General features: G+C 50.9%; 1 protein-coding gene and 1 pseudogene across 2 annotated transcripts in view; one reads left to right on the forward strand and one right to left on the reverse strand.

The window, feature by feature from the left end:
• PRKCA (protein kinase C alpha) overlaps positions 1-22565 on the reverse strand; it is a 391832-nt gene that overhangs the window by 19764 nt on the left and 349503 nt on the right. For both annotated transcript variants that reach the window (XM_045080929.1, XM_004749112.2), the window contains exons 14-15: positions 10462-10542; positions 852-959 (exon numbers count right to left, since the gene is read on the reverse strand). In XM_045080929.1, the coding sequence (XP_044936864.1) occupies positions 852-959; positions 10462-10542 (189 nt within the window). The remainder of the gene's footprint in view (positions 1-851; positions 960-10461; positions 10543-22565) is intronic.
• On the forward strand, positions 9488-9607 carry LOC123392311 (annotated as a pseudogene).

Below are 22565 nucleotides of genomic sequence, written 5' to 3' on the forward strand. Positions count from 1 at the left end.
CACAAAACCTAGAAGTTTCAGCGCAGTTCTATATGTAACAGCCCTAAACCAAAGTGGAAACAACCCAAACCTGCGCCCCTCCCCACCACCCTAGCGTGAATAAGTCAACGGTGGTGTGACCACACAATGGAATGTTCCGTGGGCAGATGGAAGACGGTGTCCACGCGGGGATCTGGAGAAATGCCGCAATCACCATGTGGGGTGAAAGACGCCTCGCCTGGGGAGCGTCTGCTATAGGAGCACATTTGTGCCAAGTTTGAAACAGACAAGGCTAATTAATCCCCACAGGGACGAGCGGGGACACTGCTTATCCGGAGGGGCGGCGCGTCACTGCAGGACAGGAAGGGAGGGGGCGTCTAGGGTGTCGGAAACCGTCCCTTTCCTGACCTGGGTGCAGTCACCCGGGTGTGTGTGTTTTGTGAAAATTCACTGATCTACACACCCATGACTCGGGCCCATTTCTGCACGCATGTTTGATCTCAAAAAAAGAGAATCGAATGAAGAATACCCAAGGCACACCAGGTCAGGCAAGGGAAGAGACGGAACATTTTCCGAGGACCCGAGGTTATTTCTGGTAACTCCTGGCACACTTTCATGAGGTGGATGAGAAACTACGATTAGCTGCCGGGGCCAGAGCTCTAGGCAGAATGGGGAGCAGAGCCTCCTTTCCAGGCCGCCATGTTCCTCATGGCTCCCTGCAGGTCACCAAGCGGTGGCCCTTGGTGGCTGGAAGCAGAGGCATGGGTTTGTGGGCTCTCTGCCACCTCTCTCAGAAGCAGAACTACGGGAAAGAGATTTCCCCCATTCATCTTCTTGGTCCGCGATTATAAAAGGAATGCAGGTCTACTTACTCCTTTGCAGATGGAAACGGCCTCCTTGGACAAGGATTTGGGATAAGAGACGTTATGCTCCATTATGGACTGAAATAGCTCGTCTTCGTCTTCACCATCGAAGGGAGGCTGTTCCGGAAAACAGAGACAGGGGAAAGCAGGCAGGATGATTCATTAGCGTGGCGCCTGGAGAGCCCCATCAGTGCCAAGACACACACCGGGCTTCTGGGCACCCCACTGGCTGTGGACTTCGCTCAGTGAAGTTGCTGGTTTATTTGGTTATCTTTCATTAGCTTGGTGGTTGTGTGTTTTTCACTCTTTTCCTCTCTTTAGTTATCCTGCCTTGGGCAACCCAAAACAATCTTTAGGGAAAACACTCTTGAGTCATGCTTTTAATGCTTTGCAAATAAATCGTAATTAATCCATTAATCTTGCAATTTTGTGTTAAAAATTTAATTATGATCAAGTTAGGTTACAGATGGCTCTAGTGTGTGGAGTGGGGGCGGGGGGAAATGATGGTGCCTTTGGCTTCTAAGCGTGAGGTGTTGCGGCCATCAGGACATGGGCTGAAAGGGCTTCCCCAGGTCCAGAAATTCACACCAGGGCCCTTCTGACCCAACAGGGAGCTGCTCTGTAGAGAGCCTCGCACCTGCGTGGTAGCAGTGCCGGGAGCTCAGCTTCCACTAGACACTCCCCTCTCCTCCTCTGCGGAGTTTACACTCCCCACAGGGTGAGCAGGAGGCATGGCAGTGCTGTGGGCACTCATGGCTTTAAAGTTATGCGAATCTGTACCGAATTCCAGCGCCACCATCTTCTAGCTGGGTGTCCACAGGCAAGCGACCTCCCTAAGATAGAGTTTTCCAGTGTGTATAACGGGGTTCCCTGGTGAGTCTGTAAAACCCATGATAGTCTGTCCCGTGCCCAGCAGGTGCCTGCTGCAGGGTGCCCAGTGGTACTGGTGTTTTATTGAAGCAGAGGGACTGTCTTAGAACGGGCTGCTAGAATCCTTGGGAGAGCTCAAGGCGTCCTTCCAACTTTCTCCTCCAGCATGTCTTTAATCCTGAAGACGTCCGGCAAATTACCTGTCACTCTGGAGGGACAGCGCATGGGATAAGTAGGTTTATGGGGAATTTCTTAATGTTCCCTTTAGGCTTAGCTAACCTTGGGTTTAGCGAAAGAAAGGCAGACCAGGGGCAGCCGTCACAGCCAAGACAATATCCGCATGTTTCATCTCGTTGCATTTTCCTTCTCATAGAAAAGAGGTGTCTCTGTCGCTCTGACTGACACGGGTAGGGCTCCGCTAATGCCCAGAGTCCAGCTTAAATGTCAACGCCCTCACGGACAAAGGCAGCTGTGCCGTCGTCAGTGGGACAGCCCTTCTTACCAAATGTCTCCTTCCGAATGGGGGAGCAATGGGCCCAAGCAGACCGCTCCCCAGGAAAACACCCCTTGGGTCATTCCAACCTGCTCATCTGACCCCCAGCCCTACCCCCATCCACCACCCCCAGGACTGGAGAGGAGTTGGGTGTGGGGTCAGCCCGCAGGAGTTACACCTACTCAAGGGAAAGACACTAAGTCTATAAGGAACCCTACGGTGGGACCAGGTCTGGGAGAGTGGGGGGTTGGGGCGGGTGCCACTGTGTTGCTGGGTCTTATTATTACTACTGCTGCTGTTATTATTGTTTAGTCCAGAAATATAAATAAATAGGGCTCTTTTTCAGTCGTAAGTACCTGGTGTAAAGGATGTTTAATTTGGTCAAAGCATGTAGGTGGGTGAGGAGAACTAAAATCAGCTCCCCTTGGGGCGCCTGGGGGGCTCAATCTGTTAAGCATCTGACTCTTGCTTTCGGCTCAGGTCCTGATATCGGTGTCGTGAGATCGAGCCCCACATCAGACTCTATGCTCAGCACGGAGTTGGCTTGAGATTCTCTCCCTCTCCCTCTGCCCCTCCTGCTCATACTTTTTCTCTAAAATAAATAAATAAATCAATCTTAAAAAAAAAAAAATCGCCTTGCCCGTGAACGACTCCAAGCAGAGCAGTAACGGGCCGGCACAGTGAGTTTCCCTGGGCAGAAGTACCATGGTGCCTGGGAGGCTCAGGGGCAAGGATGCTGGGCGTGGGCACGCCCCCAGCGAGAGCAGGAGGTCACCCGGGGCAGCCTGGAGTGCTGCTACTTCCATCTAGAGACACGGAGCAGGACAGCCCACAGCTGGCCAAGAGCTACCGTGGAGGGCAGTCCTGCGGACCAACGCATCACCTCTCCTCTGCCTGACATCATGCAACCTACTTCTTCTGGACCCTGTGGTAGGACAACCGCAAAACGCCCCCTTTTCCCTAATAAGGGCTCCATACATGTGGCTGAGTTGGGGCCACAAGATCTTTATAACTGAAGCCAACATGGCAGGGTTTCTGATCAGGGCTGTGAACTGCACACCTCCAGGGGGCTCCACTCTCTCTGAATTTCCTTTGTGTTCGTACTCTACAATGTCACAGTGCCCAGCATGTGAGCAGGGCATGGGTGCTGCTCCTGGTGACCCATCCATGCCCCTCCATGCGCCCCTTAGGGCCACTGGCCAGGAGAAACGACGCTACCAGTAGAGCATCAAACCCACTGCAAAGGGCCCCTGGAACTTGGGCCCTGTGGTGACAGAGGCAGCAGGGAGACCCCACTGGCCCCTCTGGTGTGGCTCAAGCACCAGCGGCCGGAATACTACGGGGGCTGAGGCACGGACCATCCTATCCAAAGGCTTAAGAGCAATTTTTCTTCAAAGAGAAACTCAGACAAATCATCCCAGGAGTCCTTGTCAGGGGAGGAGGCAAGAACCTCCGCATCTGAAGACAGTTTGGTCAATGCAGATCCCCCCAACCCCCGGCCCAGCCCCAGTCTGGTGTGGAAGATGGAATGTGGCAGGGGGAGCCTTCTGCGCAGGTCACTGGCCTATCACACCTGCTCCACTGTCTCCTGGCATGGGAACCACCTCGGCCCAGGTGAGCTGTGCCTGCTACTGCTCCATGAGCAGCCGACCATGAAGTCCCCTCTGTGTTCCCTCTGAGAGCAGGACACCAGGCTCCTGACACACCCGAGAGAGCATTCCTTAGAACTACAGGGTAGGAATCCTACAGGATACTCCTGGGTCAGAGTTTGCACCCTTTCCTCCCTTTATGGAAATCTGCGGTGACATTTACATTTTAAAGGTTCTAAGAAGTCCTGCCATTAAGAGAGCTGTTTAATCCAGGGTGAATCATCCAGGCCAGGGATGGCAGGAATCTCTAAGGCCCCTTGGGCTCTGATGTTGTGATAAGATTCCTAAGCTATGACAAAGGCCACAGGACCACGCATCCTTGTGGCAGAGCCTTGGGCTTTCACCCCGTGTTCCATCCCCATGTGGCCCTAAGGACAGGCATCTCCTGGCAATCCCAGGGAGGACACATGCCTCTACCCCTGACATTTTATCACCCACCGGGAGTCTACACTGCCTGACGAAGGATGGCCACTGTTTGGGAGTGAACAGCGGTAAAGATGGTGGCTACTTTTCAGGCTCTGTCTATGCGGTGGGCACCGTGTGGACTGCTTCTCCAGGCGTCGCTCCCTCAGTCCTCAAAACCACCATATGATGGACGTACACACTAGTGATCTCACTTTACAGTTGAGCTCATTGAGGTCCTATTATTAAGTGCTTTGGCTGGAGTTACAGAGCTGGATGTGGAAGAACCAAGATTCAAGCCCAGCAAAAGTAAACTACTGGGACTTCATCAAGGTCAAAAGCTTTTGCACAGCAAGGGAAACAGTCAATAAAACCAAAAGACAACGGATAGAACGGGACAAGATATTTGCAAATGACATATCAAATAAAGTTCTACAAAGAACTTACCAAACTCAACACCCAAAGAACAAATAATCCAATCAAGAAATGGGCAGAAGACAGAAACAGACATTTCGGCAAAGAAGGCATCCAGATGGCCAATAGGCACATGAAAAAGTGCTCTGCATCACTCGGCATCAGGGAAATACAAATCAAAACCACAGTGAGATACCACCTCACACCAGTCAGAATGGCTAAAATTAACAAGTCAGGAAATGACAGATGTTGGCGAGGATGTGGAGAAAGGGGAACCCTCCTACACTGTTGGTGGGAATGCAAGCTGGTGCAGCCACTCTGGAAAACAGCATGGAGGTTCTTCAAAAGGTTGAAAATAGAGCTACCCTACGACCCAGCAATCGCACTATTGGGTATTTACCCTAAGGATACAAATGTAGTGATCCGAAGGGGCATGTGTACCTGAACACCAATTTTTTTAGTTCAGGTTTAGTTTTATAGTTTAGTTTTATAGCACCAATGTCCACAATAGCCAAACTATGGAAAGAACCTAGATGTCCATCCACAGATGGATGGATATAGAAGATGTGGTACACACACACACACACACACACACACACACACACAATGGAATACCATACAGCCATAAAAACAGAAATCCTCCCATTTGCAATGCCGTGGATGGAACTAGAGGGTATTGTGTTGAGCAAAATAAGTCAATCAGAGAGACAATTATCATATGATCTCCCTGATATGAGGAAGTTGAGAGGCAGGGCAGGGGGTTGTGGGGGATAGGGAGGGAAAAAATGAAACAAGATGGGACTGGGGAGGGAAACAAACCATAACAAAGTCTTAATATCAGGAAACAAACTGAGGGTTGTTGGAGGCGGGGAGGATTGTTAGAGGGTGGGAGGGACAGGGTGGCTGGGTTAGGGACACTGGGGAGGGTGTGTGCTATGGTGAGTGCTGTGAATTGTGTAAGACTGATGATTCACAGACCTGTACGCTGAAGCAAAAGACACATTATATGTTAAAAAAAAAAAAAAAAAAAAGACTCAAGCCCAGACATCTAACTGCAGAGCTTAGGCTCTGGGCCATTCTGGGCACTGCCAACCCCTCACACTTGCTCTGGCAGGTAGATGGGGAGGGATGGTCCCCCGGCGCTGCTGCTGGCAGGGCTGGGTGGGAGGTGCTCAGCTGCTGGTCCACCCACACCTAAAGAGAGCTCAACTGGGGCAGGTACGTAGGGAGGCCATTTTGGTATCTGACACGATGAATAGTGGGATCTGGAAAGACCGAGGGGCAGTCGCTACGGCCAGAGACATTTCAAGTCACTGTGTAGAGGGACTGTCTCTAAATTAGAGACCTGGCATGACTTCCCAGCCCTGACTTTGTTTGCTTATCTCTTGCTTATGCCACACGTCCACTGCCAGTGAGGAGAGGTCACCAAGGACCAATGCTGATGGTACAGCCGCCATCTTGGTCTTGCTGTGGGGGACCGGGGACAGGCGCTCTAGGGTGTCCACCCTGGAGCACATCCCCCCAGATCTCACGGGTCAGAATGAGCCACACGCTCTACCCTACCACAAGTGAGCTGGGAGGTACCATCCCACCGCGTGCCAGAAGGGAGGAGGCCCCCAGCTACCTGGTGGGCAGCCGTAATGATCACCAGACTGGGGAAAGCTCCCTGGCACCCGCTATTAAATTAAGATCATGCGTTCTTGGGGGGAGTGAGGCCCAGGAAGGCACATCCACATTCCCCTCACCTCACCACAAAAACTACTCTTACTGTGTTGTGAACTCTTAGGCTTGTTGTATTATTTTCAAATAAGGATGCATAATTTGGAGTTTCTTGTTTTTCCCTGACTTTTGCCAACATCTCTCTGTGGCTACCGGTATTCCCAGACGAACCCTGTGGGGCAGATCCTTCATCCATCTGAGACGGGCTCATTGGTCCGAGGGCACCTTCAGAATTGTTGCCGAGGCTTCCTTCTGATAACTAAGGCTACCAGAAACATCTCTGTGCATGTCATTTTTCTCTTCACCGAATTGCTTCCTAAGAAAAATGTCCCAGGTGTGGGCTTACGCAGTCGAAGGATGCGAGCATTTTTATGGCTCTTGTTAAGTCTCTCCAGGTCACCCCGGGAGCATTCATACAGGTAATTGCTGCTCGGGCATCGGTGCTGAAGGCAGGTCAAGAGTGAAATTATAATTATATTCCGTCTCCTTCCCAGTCCGCGACTGAGCCTGGGGACGACAGGAGGGGATGTGTTGCTGAGGAGTAAGTGCGTGACCATTTTGGATTTGCTTCTCTCCCCTCTTTCCCACATTCCCATGATTATTTTTAAATTTCTACAGATCGGGGCTTAGTGTCTCTAGCTAAGCTGCGTGTCAGATACGGTTCTCGGCTGGGTGTGAAAATGTTCCGAACCAGAGGTGTTCTCCTTAGCAATCTGCAATTGGTGAAGTTTAGACAGAGGAGGGGTGATGGTTCACTCTTTCTAAAATGATTTCTAAGTCACCTCCTGGTTCCTGGATGCTGGGGCCCTGCCATGGTTGTCCGTAGACCGCTGGTGACCGGCGGAGGTGGGGGGTGGGGCGGGGGGCTGGCGCACACCCAAAGACATTTCAGGTGAAAAGTGCTGGGGGGAAAGCACCCATTACCAACGCGTCAGGAAAGAAGATAAAGCATAGATTGCTCTGGAAAAAGGGGACATAAGGAGGAGAGCACTGGTCCCTTTATGACGGAGACCCATGAGCACGTAGAACCACAACATGCTTATTACAGTGCTGGGTAAATACTGTTTACGCCCCAAAGTAATCATACTTGTCAAGCAGTCCAGGAACTGAAGAAAGACTCAGGCTGTTTCTGCTTAACTGTCCCCTTGGCTGCGGACGATAAATATACCAAATGAGAAGAAAATTGCAATAAACTCTCTTTTCTGCTCATCGTCAGCCCTCTGTGATTAAAGAGGATAAATTTAGACCATAACCCCATCAACAGCTTTATAATTAATCTTACTTTTCAATAACTGCGTCTCTTCCCTCTGCTGGGTCTGGAGGCTGCTGCAGCTTCTGGGGGGCTGTGGGTAAAGTCTCAGAGCCTTCATTATCCTTTCTGGGCTGACTCACCGCCCAGAAATACATTGAAATTTGCATTGAGTCACGGGGAAGACGAAGAAGCGGGTACCGAAATGAAAACGCTGTGTTGGATTTAGACGAGTAACGGCTGAGCCCACCACGGCGCCCAAACGTGGGTCGCCTTTAAGATGTCGCTTCTAAAGGGTGTCACCAATGTCCACAGGGAAGGGGTCCTATCGGGCAGGCTAACGGGAGTCTGAGAAGCAGGATGGGAAATGGAAATGTGCCAGAATGTTTACGGAAGCACTGCGCGTGGGGAGGGCGTCTGCAGGTGGGGGCCTCAGAGATAATAGGCAAGAGAGGCAGGATTTTTAAGACGCACCCGAAGGGGTCTTCCCTGCAGGAGGGCAGCATTGCCTGAGCCTTCCTCTAGGGAAGGAAGTCCCTGGGCTTGGGGAGGAAGGAAAGTGGGGGTAGGCGTGTGGCCTGTGGGGGGGGGGGCACAGGACTTCTGAAGTCCTAATCTCCTGCTCACCAATGACGAGTCAGCTCATCTGATCTCTTGGAAAGTGCCCTCGGAAGTGACACAGATCCTATTTCCACCCAACCAATTTCTTTTGTTGGCATATGCAAATGTGACTCAGTGAAAGCAGCGTTTGTTTCTGGGCTCCAGAGTCAGAACATGCAAGGGAGACCAAGAAGGGGAACTCCGTTTCCTGCGCCTTCGTGAACAGCCTGGCTCTCAAGGGGCCCATAATTCAGTCAAACTTTATGGCCCAAATTCTAAAGACAGGAAATTCACTCAAGGGGCAGGCAACCACTGTTGGCTCACTGACCGTGGTTCTGATGACCTGCTTTTCCATGCTTACAAATGGGGGTATTTGGCCTGAGATGAACATTTTATAGGGGTTAAAAACCTAAATGAATCATCACCAACCATTTTACTATCAATCAAGTCTTAACATCCCTTCTCAGTTAACAACCCAATGTAGGCTGGAACCCTGTCTCTTTGAATCTCTAAGAGACTACTTAGATGTAAGACAATGAAAGACCCATAAAGGGGAGCTCACCAATGGCCTCCCACCCCAGAGACAAAGCCAAGAGTCTGTGATGACTTCCATGCTCACAAGACCTGGGGCTCCCCTTCCCCCTCTGACCTCAGGCCTCTCACTCCCTCTCTAATCCACTCTGCTCTGGCCAGACTGGTGGCTTCCCATCCCTTTCTTAAACATGGCCATACATTTCCACCCCAGGGCCTTTGCACTTGCTGTTTCCCTTGCCCAAAATGCTTCCACTCCACATATGTACTTGGTATCCTCTTTTTGCTGGTCTTCACTTCAGCTCTCCATGAGTCCCTCCCTGCCCTTCCTTGCTTCACTTTCGACCTTCCTCACGCACTACATTTTCTTTCTGCTTTATTACTTTTTCTCTTAGCTTACTGCTCTTCTCTCTCTCTCTCTCTCTATCTTATAGGCTTCAAGAAGGTGAGGGTGTTTGTTTTGTTTCTGGTGGTCACCATGCAAAGAGTAAACCATCAACAAGTACACGCTGCATGCATAAATGAGAGTTGATGAACTCTGTAGGTCAGAAAGGGTGACTCTTCTCCCCCTCCGGGGACAAAGAGTCAAAGATTTCCTTGGGGGTAGCTGCTCAACATGCACATTTCTTTCCACTTACTCTTACTCAACTTTTGGCTAGAGAGGGTACAGCTCCTCGACACCAGTGCTCAACTGCTGGGAATTAAAAAAAGCTGCCCAAGCTTTGCACAGTGGCAGTATCGTAGCCAATGAGGTTTATCCGAGGCAGGATTATTGCTAATTAAAAAAAGCTGCCCACAACAGAGTCATTTTTAGGTAAAATGGCGGAGATCTGTAGATGTTCACCCAACCTTCCACGGCTCACAGGTGCACTCTATCTCCCCCTCCCCTATCACCCCTTCCTGTCCCAGTGGGACCATGTGGCCAGTGGGCTGTAGGAAGGAGTGACATATGCTACCTCTAGGCTTCTCCCCCACCCACCGCCGGGCTGTGCCAAGAATATAAAATAAAGTCGTGTGCCATGTTGAACCACTGAGGTTTGGGGGGTTGCTTGTTACAGCAGTCTGTGTGATTTGCCCCAACCCGACAGATATTAAGGCCACACATTAAGAAAATGTCAGCTTTGCCATCATTCCCCGCTTATCCTGATATACGCTGCATTCCTCCGAGAAACCTAATCTGTCCTTTTATAACTGGAGGTTCAGCCTCGTTGGACTTTTGTGAAAATTGCAACAAACTGCCAAGGGCGAGGTGAGGAGAAATGGGGAGGAGCTACGAAGGCATTTCTTCAAGCTCCGCTGTCTTCTTCCTCCGCGAATGATTCCAACTCTACACCCGGGCAGCAGCTGCGGGGAGTCTGTGCAGACAAGCTTACAAGGAACCCTAACCCAGCCCCAGCTCTGAGATTCTGAAAACCTACAGAGGCCGTCCTCAACGTGCAGGGACTTTTGTGTTTAATAGGAAAGCGGCGTTGTTGATGCTCCGGGTCTCAGCTCTCAGTTTGGGGTGTTTAATGGCCAGAGATCATTGCTGTGCCTACTGAACAGAATCCACTTTCAAGGGCTGGGGGGGATTTCTCCCTCTTTTCACCTGGGTCAGGGAAGTCGGGGCAGCACCGGCTGCTGGGTCCCACCGAGCAGAGCCGAAAGCATTCACATTATCCAACAATAAGCAAGTATAGAAATGTACATTACCTGCCCGGCTAGCATTTCATATAATAGGACGCCGTAGGCCCACCAGTCCACGGATTTTCCATACGGCTGATACGCGATTATCTGTGTGGAAACACATACAGCTTACAATTAGTGGCGAATCAAAGAGCCTGGGTTTGAACAGACAAGTCAAGTGTGTAGGCCTTTCTGCACCGAGGGGAGAGGGAACCGCAAATCCCACACCCTGGGAACCACCTTCCCAGGACTCGATGCCCGAAACCTGCATGGGAGCTGCTCAGTCCACCCAGAGACGCCACGGTGTAGATTTCATTACCTTTTTTTTTTTTTTTTTTTTGGGAAAAAGCCGAGGTCCTTCAGACCACAGGTCTGAGAAATAAGATAATCAAACGATGTAACAGAATTTGGCTGAAAGTAAGGAAGATGGAGGTGGAGAAGAGGTACCTGCTGAGATCTCAGAGTAGTTTGAAAGAGATGTGATTTTATCAAAGGTCGCGTTGGAACCCTGTCTGAATCTTGACTCAAGCCAAAGCTACTGTAAAACAGAAATCAGGAGCAACTAAAATGTCTTGATAGATGATATTAAGAGGTTACCCTTAATTTTGTGCGGCAGGAAGATGGTACGGTGCTTTGTTGAAAAGCACGATGAGCGTATTAATGGGTGAAACGCACAAGAGATGACGTATTCACAGGTGAAGTGACGCGACAGCTTAGATTTGCTTTAAATATTTGAGCAAACTAGGAAGTTGTCGGAACATGTGAAGTGAGTGGGAGCTGGTGAAGCTGGGTGATGGCCCCCGGAGACCTGTCCCCCCTCAACTGCCCTGTCTCTCTGGCTCCCAGAAGTACTAGAATAATTCTAGGACATGCCCTTGCGGAAGAGGCTAATACTGACTTGGATTTCTAAGCGTGACATGGGGTATTAAAACACTGGTGTTTTCTCAAGGACACAATCCCTGACCCATGGATCAGGCCCCAGGATTCGAGGTGAAGACATCCAGACAGGTGTTCTGTATGACCATTCTGCCATTCTGCATACACACACGTGCCTCTGAAATGTGCTGGGGTATTTCTTTTTTTTTTTTTAATGGCCCACGGTGTCTAATGGAATGTCCTGGGACGTAAACAAACCTGCATGTCCCTTCTTCTCCATTTCTTTAATGTATTACTAATATTTCTCCTTGCAGCATGAGAAATACAGCTCCGGTGGCTCGCCTCAATGTGGTACATGTTGGGATCTGACAGCTCTAGAGCTCATTTTCTTGTCAAGGATATGATAACCAGAGGAAGTTACAAGGAGGCCTTCCTTTCTTTTTAAAAAAGTGCATTTGTTCTTTTTTTTTTGAAAACTTGGAAAATACACACAAAGAACAAAAAAGCCCTATCATAATGAGCCTCTGTGTGTTACCTGATGGTGTGAAATGAGGCTTGCCATTCTGGTTCCAAGATAGAAAATGATTGAGTCAAAGCCTATATTGATTCAGTAGAACAACAGAAATTCTCTTGGGGAGAGTAAGAGAGTGCACTTGCTAAGCACCTACTATATCTTCAACGTGCTGAGCACATTCTGCAGAGTCCTGTGTGGCAGGAGTGATTGTTGTCCCCATTTTACAGGTGGGAAAGCTGACGTAGCCAGAAGTCTCAGAGACCCGACCAGGGCCAAGCAGCTCATAAGTGGTGCTCTGGATATTGACATTTTTCTTTTAAAAACAGAGTTTACGACTGCCAAATATATGTAATCACTCACACTGAGATTAATAAAATATTAATCAAAGGGCTTTGAAGATGAAAGAGGTTTAAAACCACCATTTCAGTTGTTGTAGTTGTATTTCAGAAACCCATGAATGAAATCTGTTCTTGTAACGATATTAAAACCAGTCCCGGCAATCTAGTTTCATTAATCAGTGTTTTAGTTACTCTGTTGTTAACTCAGGCAGAGCTGGGGCACCGTGTTGCTGTGGGAATTATCAGGCTGGGAGACGGAGGGTGCTGAACTAGGGAAGTCCTGCTGTATTTCGTATCCTATATTCTGCAAGCGTCTGAGCAGTCTTACCAACCAAACTCCTCTACTTGGGCAGTCGGAAAGCTCGGAAAGCTGTCAGAGGTCAAGGTTAAGGAATTCCCTGTCTTTGGTCAGAGTGATTCACAAATCCTAAAAGCCAGGGCCATCTGAAGATTTTTTTTCTTCTTCTTCTTGACTCTTTATCAACTTTGGTCCAACTTGGTTTTTATTTCCTATTTGCACAGCCTCAAACTCTCATGACTCTTGGTGATAACACCCTCTCCTTCCTCCAAGGCTTTACCAAAGCAGAATGCCAAGTGACAACATCTCGTTTTTCTTGGCGACAGCATTTGGCAATCCCTCCAGCCCGCCAGCCCAGCTCCGGGGCTGAGATGACAAAGTCATGTGGAACACTGCTGTGTTCTCAACGGTAATAACCGGATGGGATCTGAAATTCAGCTGGGGCATTTCTTCTTGGAGAAGCTCACAACATGTCGCCCCTGGCTTACACGCTAGATGAAACAAGAAGGTTGGAAGATCTAAATTACAGGGTCTAGGGGTGCAACCTTACCACTGCAAATCCATTGTTAGAACGAAGCATGCTTTCCCCTCAATGATGAGCTGCTACTAATATATATTTTTTTAAAAAAATTAAAAATCTCACTGCAAAAGGGCAAGCGTGTTAGAGAGCCCCATTTGAAGGGAAACATTAAGATACACATGATGTAGGATGTGGGTTGTGCTATCCCTTGTGAGCTGTCTAGACCCGCCTGTCCAGTATGAAGTCACCAGCCACGTGTGGCTACTGAGCATTGGAAAAGTGGCTAGTGTGAATGATATGTAGTCTAGGGGGGAAAGGCACCTCAGATTCTGGAGATGCAGTTCCCCAACTGCAAAATATCTCAGTCATATTTTGGATCTACTGGGTTAAATAAAATATACTAGGCTTAATTTCACCTGTTTCTTTTTCTAACTTTTAAAAAAAATATGGTTGCTAGGGGGCACCTGGCGGCTCAGTCAGTAGAGCCCGTGACTCTTGATCTTGGGGTGGTGAATTCGAGCCCCGTGTTGGATGCAGAGATTCCTTATATCAATCAATCAGACAGTCAATCTTTAGGAAAAAACCCCCCACATATACACAGAACTGGGGCCGCGAGATGCCGTTTGGCTTACATTTTGTTTCTACTCGACGGTGCTGGTCTATACCTTCTCACGGGCTCCTACAACTCACTCTGGTTCCTGGGTTCCTGTTGGCCTGGGGAGCCAGCTTTGGGCTGAGGACCAGGCTTAGAGGCCACAGAATGGATGGTGAGTTTCTCTTGTTTCTGTCCCCACTGGGGACAGGAGCAGGTGTCTCTGGGACTCGTGGGCCAACAGTGGCGTGCAGCCAAGCCTGGGGGGCTGCGACAGCAATTTGGTCTCCCCCAGCAGAGGACCTCACACAAGAGAGGCAGACTTGGCAAGGGCTCCAGTTGGCGGACCTCCCTGCAGCACATGGGGGTTGAACTTCAGCTTCAAAGACGGACCCCCAACAGGGCCACTGTCATTCAGCTTTCCTGTTATTTGTCATTATGATTATATTCACATGAGCCAACGGCTTGGGGGAGATGTCAGGATGTTTCAAATGGCTGCCTGTCTTGTAAAAGTAAGATATGAATGAGTTTTCTCCCAGCCTGGGCACAGGACCAGAATAAAAGGGGCCAGAGGGCAGCTTCTCATCTCCCGGCAGGCCAGCGGCCACAGTGGCTGGAAGGACACGGCTCTGAAACTATCCACCTTTCCACCCTCTGCCAGGGCTACATACTCAAAGGCCTCCCATAGAGGGCAGGGCTCCAGAAGCTTTCCAGGGGAGCGGTGCAGTAAGGTTTTAGATGCTACTGGCAAGAGCCCAAATGACTGTAAGCTACGTCACCACTGTAACACTCACTATGACCCAGGCTCCTTAGCTCTGCTAGATCGCTTAGCCCTCGTGAGACTTTTATGAGGTAGGAGTGCCCCATTTCCCAGATCAGGAAATGAGACACAGAGAGGTTAGGTAGCTTGCCCGAGGTCACACAGCGAGTAAGTAGCAATGCTGGGATTTGAACCCTGGTCACCTGGACTTGGCATCCACATTTCTTTTTATTTTTTTTTTTTTTAAAGATTTTATTTATTTTATTTGACAGACAGAGATTACAAGTAGGCAGAGAGGCAGGCAGAGAGAGAGAGAGAGAGGAGGAAGCAGGCTCCCTGCTGAGCAGAGAGCACGATGCGGGACTCGATCCCAGGACCCTGAGATCATGACCTGAGCCGAAGGCAGCGGCTTAACCCACTGAGCCACCCAGGCGCCCCGGCATCCACATTTCTGACCATTTTTCTAAACCGAAAGTTCATCAGCTATGGTGGGAACCGGCCCTGAAAGGGGCTCAAATGCTTACCAGGATCAAAGCTGCCAAGACAGCCACTTCACTCAGGAACTCGGGCCCTGGAGACTTTATCTTAAGGGGACATGTGTGTGTCCCACGGGAATGCAGCATCTGTGCGAGGAGACCCACTCGCCCATTCCTGGCTGTACCTTAACCAGTTTCCACTCTTCGCTTTCACGTGACATTTACTCGCTGCCTGCCCCCCCAGAACTCACCCTGACAAACAGCCCGACCACAGATGGACCTTCCCAGGCTGCCATTACAGACACACACTGGCCTTTATGCATAAAACATGCTCGAGTCCTTTTGCTGTCTCAAGGAAATAAAAATTTCCCTTCCTTTGATCAAAAATAGAACTATTTTACTTTAATGAAAAAATCATGGTTGTTTTGAAAAACATCCTAAGTTTCCAGCAATAGAACACGGGCCACAAGAGGCCTTCTTTATGTGCCTGGTTAAGAACATTGACACGTCACAACAGTACCATTTGGGGAAGAGAGGAAGAGCTACAGTGTCGTTGGGTATTCTGCCCTGACAGCGGGGACCGTGAGCTCATGAACTGTCTCCTCCACTCTTTCTTCTGGGGCCGACAGACCTTGGCCACCTCGAAGCTCCTAGGGCCGTTGTCACATCAGGCTGAGACTGCTTATCTGCCCTCACGTGACTCCAGACTCCTCCCCAGCGGGGCCGGGACAGCCCCCTGCACACCCAGCCCCAGAACCACCCCCCAACAGCTGGAGCAGGAGAAAAATGCGGGAGTGGATCTCATCTAAGCCCCAGTGGTGGGCACCACCACCTCTGAAGTCCAACGTCAACTTGCTGGATTGCTGAGGCTGGAGGGCGGCCCTTACAGGTGCTTTACAAAGGTCCTTAGGATTCTGGGAAGGAACCTATATTTCAGAGTAGCTAAGTGGGTTGCTTGAAGGTCACTGGGCTGGTTCACGACAAGCCCAGCACCAGGTTTGGACCAAAGTTTGAGCAACAGGAAAGCTTCATGGTGGGTAAGGGTGAGGCACCCCACCTCTCAGTCCAAGAGGCTTCCCAGTCAAAAATCCTTTGGGTGGTGAATCCAAGCCCAGAATAGCAGCCACCGCGCGGGAGGCACCCTGCGATGGGAATGCTCTGAACCTGACTTCTGGGGACCGGCTCTGCCATGGGAGAGCTGTGGGACCCTGAGCAAGTTGCTGAGCCTCTCTGAGTCTCCATTTCCTCAGCTGGGATGCAGAATTCCAGCACCCACCTGGTAGGAACACGGCGGGGGATAGAACGGCATTTCATATAATAAAATGTGTTTATTGCAGCTGAGTTGAATATACGATACAACCCCATACTTCCGAACACCGGAAGTAAGAACTGGCCCCCGGGCACGGCAGGCAGGCGAAAACGAATCCAGGCACTGAAGGTACAGGTGGCTCCCAGGAGGACAAAGAAGACACTCCGCTTGGAGACATTACATGCACAATATGTACTAAACACCCCGACATAATAGTTGGCGCCTGGCAATTCTCATCAATGCTGAACTTTCCATTCATTCTTTCAGCCAGTATTAGCTTCCTACGTGCTAGACACTGCTCTAGGTGGGGGGTACGTGAAGTCATAAAACAGATTTTTAAGATACCCCTCTTGTGCAATTATATTGATTTTTACCCAAGCAGCAAAACTTCAGGTTTTCCTTTTTCCATCGACATCCGAAGGGGATGTCCTCACCTCCACTGTTTGTGGCTAACTGTCCATGTCTTTGGGCTGGGCCCTCTGCGAGGCACAGGGATCGCGACTCTAACGAAGGAGACAGGAAAATGGATAAATAAAACGGAAATGTAATGCCCTACATCAGGGATCTTTGTACACCACACGAGAAAACTCTACAGTATCTGAAGTCTTTGGACAAAAGGCAGGATAGAAGTATAAAGAAAATTGCCACAAGGTGAAAATGGAGTCCAGAGTATATATTTTCTGTTTAGACAGATATTGTGGCTCTATCCAGGATTGGAAAGAACAGGACATGATTGCTCTAATGGCAATAAAAGTGCTTTATAATCTCTTCATACTACCTACCCCTTCTACTCTGGTTGTTCCTTGTACTCCAGGAGAACAGAAAGCAAACAGCAGAACCACCTAAATCCTGTTCCCCCAAAATGTCAGGAGAGGAACGGCGAGTACAAGAATGGTTGGTAATGATTAGCACTGGCTTTAAAGACAAAGGGAAAAAAGGAAAAAAGGAAGGAAAGAGGGACGGACGGAGACAGAAGCAAAGCTCAGAGCCTCGTGATCACAGATCCATTCCCAGTGCCATCCTAGACTTTCATGTAGCACAGAAAGGGCCAGAGGCTGTATATGTATACGTACATGTACGTGTACATGTATATATATATATTTTTTATTTAAATATTTTTATTTATTTATTTGACAGAGAGAGAGATCACAAGTAGGCAGAGAGGCAGGCAGAGAGAGAGGGGGAAGCAGGCTCCCTGCCGAGCAGAGAGCCTGATGTGGGGCTCGATCCTAGGACCCTGAGATCATGACCTGAGCCGAAGGCAGAGGCTTAACCCACTGAGCCACCCAGGCGCCCCGTGTATCTATATTTCTGAGTGAGAGAGACAGCGCGAGCAAGAGTGAGAGCACGCAGGGTTGGGGAGAGGCAGAGGGAGAGGGAGAATCCCAAGCAGTGTGGAGCCAGACACGGGGCTCGATCTCACAACCCTGAGATCATGACACTCTGAGCCGAAATCAAGAGTTGGGACATTTAACTAACTGAGCTACCATGGTGACCCTATATGTTTTTAAATAAAGTTTTTTAAAGAGAAGTTTTAGGTTCACAGCACAACTGAGTGGAATGTGCAAAGTTCCCCTGTGCCCTGTCCCCACCAGTACGATCTCCCCGGCTACAGACATCCCTCACCAGACAGGAATGTTGGTCGCAACTGATGAACTACGTACGTTGTTACATCATTATCACCTTGGTGCTGTACGATCTGTGGGTTTTTGCAAATATATCATGATGTGTCTCGACCACGGTGGTGTCGTACAGTTTCACTGCCCCCAGCGTCCTCTGTTCTGTCTAGCTGTCCCTCCCTCTGCACTGCCCCGTGGCATCTACTCATCTTTTTTATTGTCTCCCTTTGTTCTGCCTTTCCCAGGATGTGTTGCGGGCAGAAGCATACAGCACTCAGCCTTTCCTGGTTGGCTTCTGTCACGTAGCAATATGCACTTATGGTTCCTCCCGGTCTTTTTGTGGCTTGGCAGTTCGTTTCTGTTCAGTGCTGAATAACGTTCCATCGTGCGGGTGCACCACAGTGGATGCAGTCATTCACCCACTCAAGGACACCTTGTTTGCCCCTGAGTTTGGGCAAATTATGAACAAGGCTGCTATAGACATCCGTGTGCAGGTTTTTTTGGTGCAAACATAAGTTTTCCAATTCACTGGATCGCACTGGATCGCACAGTGAAGACTATGTTTATCTTCGTAAGAAACCGCCAAACTGTCTTCCAAAGTGGCAGTGCGACCTCTGAGGGAGCTGCGAGTGACATTCAGAAAGCCGCACCCGCCTTTCCGGGCTGTGGAGAGCCGCCCCTGCCCCCGGTGTTCCTCGAACTCTGGGATGTGCGCTGCGGAGTTGTGGGACGTGGTCTTTTGTGGCCCTCGGAGCAGGCATTAGCACCAAGGTCCACGTGTGGAGGTGTTCCTGTTTCAAGTCCTTGTGGTTCTTCCAAGGAGGCACTAATCCCCTGCTTGGGCTCATCTCTCTCCAGCTCCTGGGTAACATGTGCTGATCGCGGAAGAAATCAGGGCGGTGACCATGAGAACGTCCTCCTGATGGACTTACCACTTCCACGTCACAACCTCTTCAGCGCGACTTCGGTAATTCCCCGTTACACCAAAGAAACCAAATACCTCTTTAGACACTCTCCTCCCAGACTGAGGTTTTCGAGAACCTTAGGGAGATACACTGTGATACCAACAGGAACAGAGGTCACATTTGCGTCTCAGCTACCGTTGAGCGCAGTTCCTGGGCTGCGCTGTGCTGGGCACCACTTCGGGTGACCACTGGGGAAGTCGAGGCACAAGCGAGCGCCCGTACAGTCCTGCACAGCAGAGCCAGGGTTCAACCTGGCCCTTGCTTCCCCGCCCTGCCAGTGCCCACTCTGCAAGCAGGAGCTGGGGATGGGCCCAGGACCTCTGAGAGACTGCCTCTTGCCTCTGACCTTGAGACTCATTTACTGCTGCCTCCTGTTCCATATGATGAGAAACAATGGTGTTGACCGTGAAAATGTCTTGGTTTACAACATAATTTACACCTAGCCTAAATGCAGGAGTCCATCCTGCTCTAGGACGGGTCCATCGCTAACTTGGGGGGGGGGTGTGACAGAGGACACTGTTAGAAGAGTGACCAAGGCCCACATACCAGATGTCTGAACACACATTACTGATCAAGCTAAGCCAACTGTTAAATGTTCTCTTTTACCACCGTGACCAATATACCCTTCTGTATGAGTCAGCTCACGTGGCCAGAACAGAATACCACAGACTGAGCGGCTTAAACCATATTCATTCATGTTCTCAGAGGCCTGGAGGCCGGGAGCCAAGATCGAGGTACCCGCTGGCAGGGCTGGTACCGGTTTCTGACAGGCTTCTCTTCTGGGCTACAGGGCTCCTTCCCCAAGGGGCTCCCCCGCCTTTTTTCTGTGAGGGTCCCTTGAGCTGTCTCCTGACCCTCTTGTAAGGACACCAGTCCTACCGGATCAGGGCCCCATCGAATGACCTCATTAGACCTTCTACACTTCCTTAAAAGTCCTATAGCTCTACATACAGTCATATGGAGGGTTCAGGAGTGACATGAATTTTGAGGAGACATAAAGTCAGTCCATAATACTTCTCAACAACCTGGAGGGGGAGGTTGACTATAGAATTCACGGACCCCTTAGATTCCACTCCAATACTGGGAGACCTGGCCCACTCCCCCTCCCCGCCCCTGTTCCTTCTTAATCCTTCCTCACATCTATGAAGACCCTGTGTGTCCCGGCCTGTGCGTCCAAACTCTGTCCTGCTGTGCCCTGCGAACAGCCTCCCCCAGCCTCTCCATCAGACATGCGGTCAGGGTGGTGTCCCTAGCAAGGCTGGGTCGTAGGAAGAGGCCCATGTGGGTCATGGAAGGGAATTTTCAGGCTCCACAGGGCGTGTCGCTCCCGCCCTAGAAGGCGGACTACGCCTGGCAGAGGGCTAGCGGGGAACCGTCGACAGTTGGGGCCGGCCTGCAGGCCAACTTCGGCCTACCTCCCGTTTGCGTACAGGCTGCTGTGAGCACACGTCCAATGAAAACAACCGGAAAAAGACTATCGGCCTTTTGGCAGGAACAGTTGCTCAATTTTGCCTCCTGGTAAAATCTAAAATTTAGATTAGCACAAAGACTAAAATATTTACTCTCTAGCCCCTAGCAGAAGGGGTCTGCCTGATCCCAGCTCCAAAACACAGGGCAGGGGGTGGGGGATGCCCTCTTGCCTGGGTCCTCAGCACCTTAGAGATCTGCCCTCTCTGGGCTGCTGGGTTGAGAAGCCTCCCATGGACCAGCACAGAACTCAAAACAAGCTGCTCCCAAAACTGGGCCCAGTGACCCCCTCCTATCCCGTATGCCCTCCTGCATGGTGAACAGGCCACTCCCTCCCGCACCCCACCCCCATCCCTGCAAACATAATTTCTGTCGCCTCCCTTAGAGTTAGGCTGGCTCTGGGACTTGCTCTGACTCACATAATGTGGTCCAAGTGACACTGTGAAGTTCTAGGTGCGGCTCACGGGGACCTGTGGTTTCCCTTCTTGCGCTCTTGGGAGGCAGCCACCGGGCTGAGAAGCTCTGGGTAGAGGCCTGAGTGGTGACAGACCTCATGGAAAGACAGACCACACAGAGGAGGACCCATGGGGCCTCAGCCAAAAGCCAACAGCCAGAGGCCATCTAGGATCCCCCAACACAGCGGGGCCACAGCAGCCAACACCCCCTCAGCCGTCAGGGGTCAGCGCCGCCATGTCCCGCCGGAAGTTCTGCCGCACAAAATCAGAGCCGTAACGTGGTTGTTGTTTTAAGCCATGAGGCTTGGCGGCCATTACGCAGCAGCCAACTGAAGCAATGATCAGCCACGGATGGAAGTGGACGGACGGAGTGCTTCCTCTGAGGCGGCCGCGGGGACACTCACCTCACCTTCAAAGCCATGCTCTGAGGACGGTCCTGTGAGTGTCCCCATCTTACAGGTATTGCCCCAGGTTCTTAAAAAAGCAGAACTACAGCCGCAGTTCACTATACAGGGATGAAGAAAAAGCCACCTGAACTCAAACGGGAAGTTTCCCTCCAGGGGTGGGGCCTCTGGTCTGCCTGGGCCCAGCGCAGGGTCAGACAGGCCCAGCACAGGAAAGCAGACCTACTGTCGTAGCCCGCGAGTCCCCCTTCCGGTGGTTCTCGAACTCTGCCACCGCCCCCTCGCACTGGTCTCTCACAGGGTGGCGGGTGGGGGTGGCCAGTGCGTGGGGAGCGGACAGGAGCCACAGTGTGGTGTCTGCCTGGGACCCTCCTCACCTCAGGCCTCCAGACGTTCACTGTGCAGCTGAAGGAGGCAACTATTTGGGCAGTAAAGCAGTGAGCCGGGAGTTAGGAATAAATCTTGGGCCTGTGGGAGCTCGGTCCGCTGCAATAAAAGATCTTCCAGAATCGGAGGCCTCATAGCCTGGTGGTCTTTCCAGGCGTGTTTGGTAACAGGGCTGTAAGTGATAGCCTGGGGCGGGGGTGGGGTGGGGTGGGGAGGCCTGCCCCCTGGCGACATTAGGGCCGCAGACCTGTACTTTGGGGCCCAGGTCACTTGCTGTCCATGAGCCTCAGACAGGGCGCCTGTCCTCTCCATGTCTCCTTTCCCTTGTCTGTAAAACTCTCCTCAGAGGGCTTTCCGAGGGTTTTAACGAGACGACAGATGCAGGCGCATGATATGTGCTAGGAAACGAGTAAGTGCGGTCATTGCTTGGCCCCTCCCCCACAATGGCAGAGTAAAAGGTGAAACAAGATTTCAGAAATCTCTGACCCATTTTTACAGGATTTAAACAAATCCCCAACCAAAAGGCCGGTGAAGGCAGCCCCAGCACGAGGGGGAGAAAGCTCAGGGCATTCGCGGGGCTCTGCAGACAAGATAGCAGGAGCGAGGCCTGCTCGGGGAGTCCCTGGGCCACACCTCGGGGAGTCCCTGGGCCACACCTGCGGTCCCCTCCCTCCTCTGCCGCGAGAAGCGGACCGGCCCTGGGTTCAAGGCCCAGCTCTGCCCTGAACCGGGGCTATGGGAAAAACCGAATTTCTTTGCACCTTGGGTTTGCCCTCTGGAAAACAGAGCTTCGGACACCAGCTTTGTGGAGCTGCTCTGACGAGTAAAGTAAACCAAGTCTGTGAGGCCTCTGCCCTGGGTCCTGCTCGCCCACCAGAAACCACTATCTCTGAGGAAGTCAGGAAGAAGGACAGAGTCCCAGGTGCCTCACGGCCACAATGTCCCAGAGGGGCCCAGGTGCTCCAGAGAACCAGGGCCAGCTGGGCTGGGCGCTGCGGGCAGACCCTAGCGGAGACGAGTGGAACCAACGTAACTCCTAGAAAAGATCTGAGGAGAGTTCCACAATTTAAGGAAGAACCCAAGGGCAAGCCTGGCCTTGGCTCTTTAAATATTTCTTGGAGGGAAGACAGCGGCTTCATTTCCTCTTGCAA

The sequence above is a fragment of the Mustela putorius genome, unplaced genomic scaffold (genome assembly GCF_011764305.1).
Source record: "Mustela putorius furo isolate JIRA1106 unplaced genomic scaffold, ASM1176430v1.1 tig00000487_pilon_pilon_pilon, whole genome shotgun sequence".
Taxonomy (NCBI): Eukaryota; Metazoa; Chordata; class Mammalia; order Carnivora; family Mustelidae; genus Mustela; species Mustela putorius.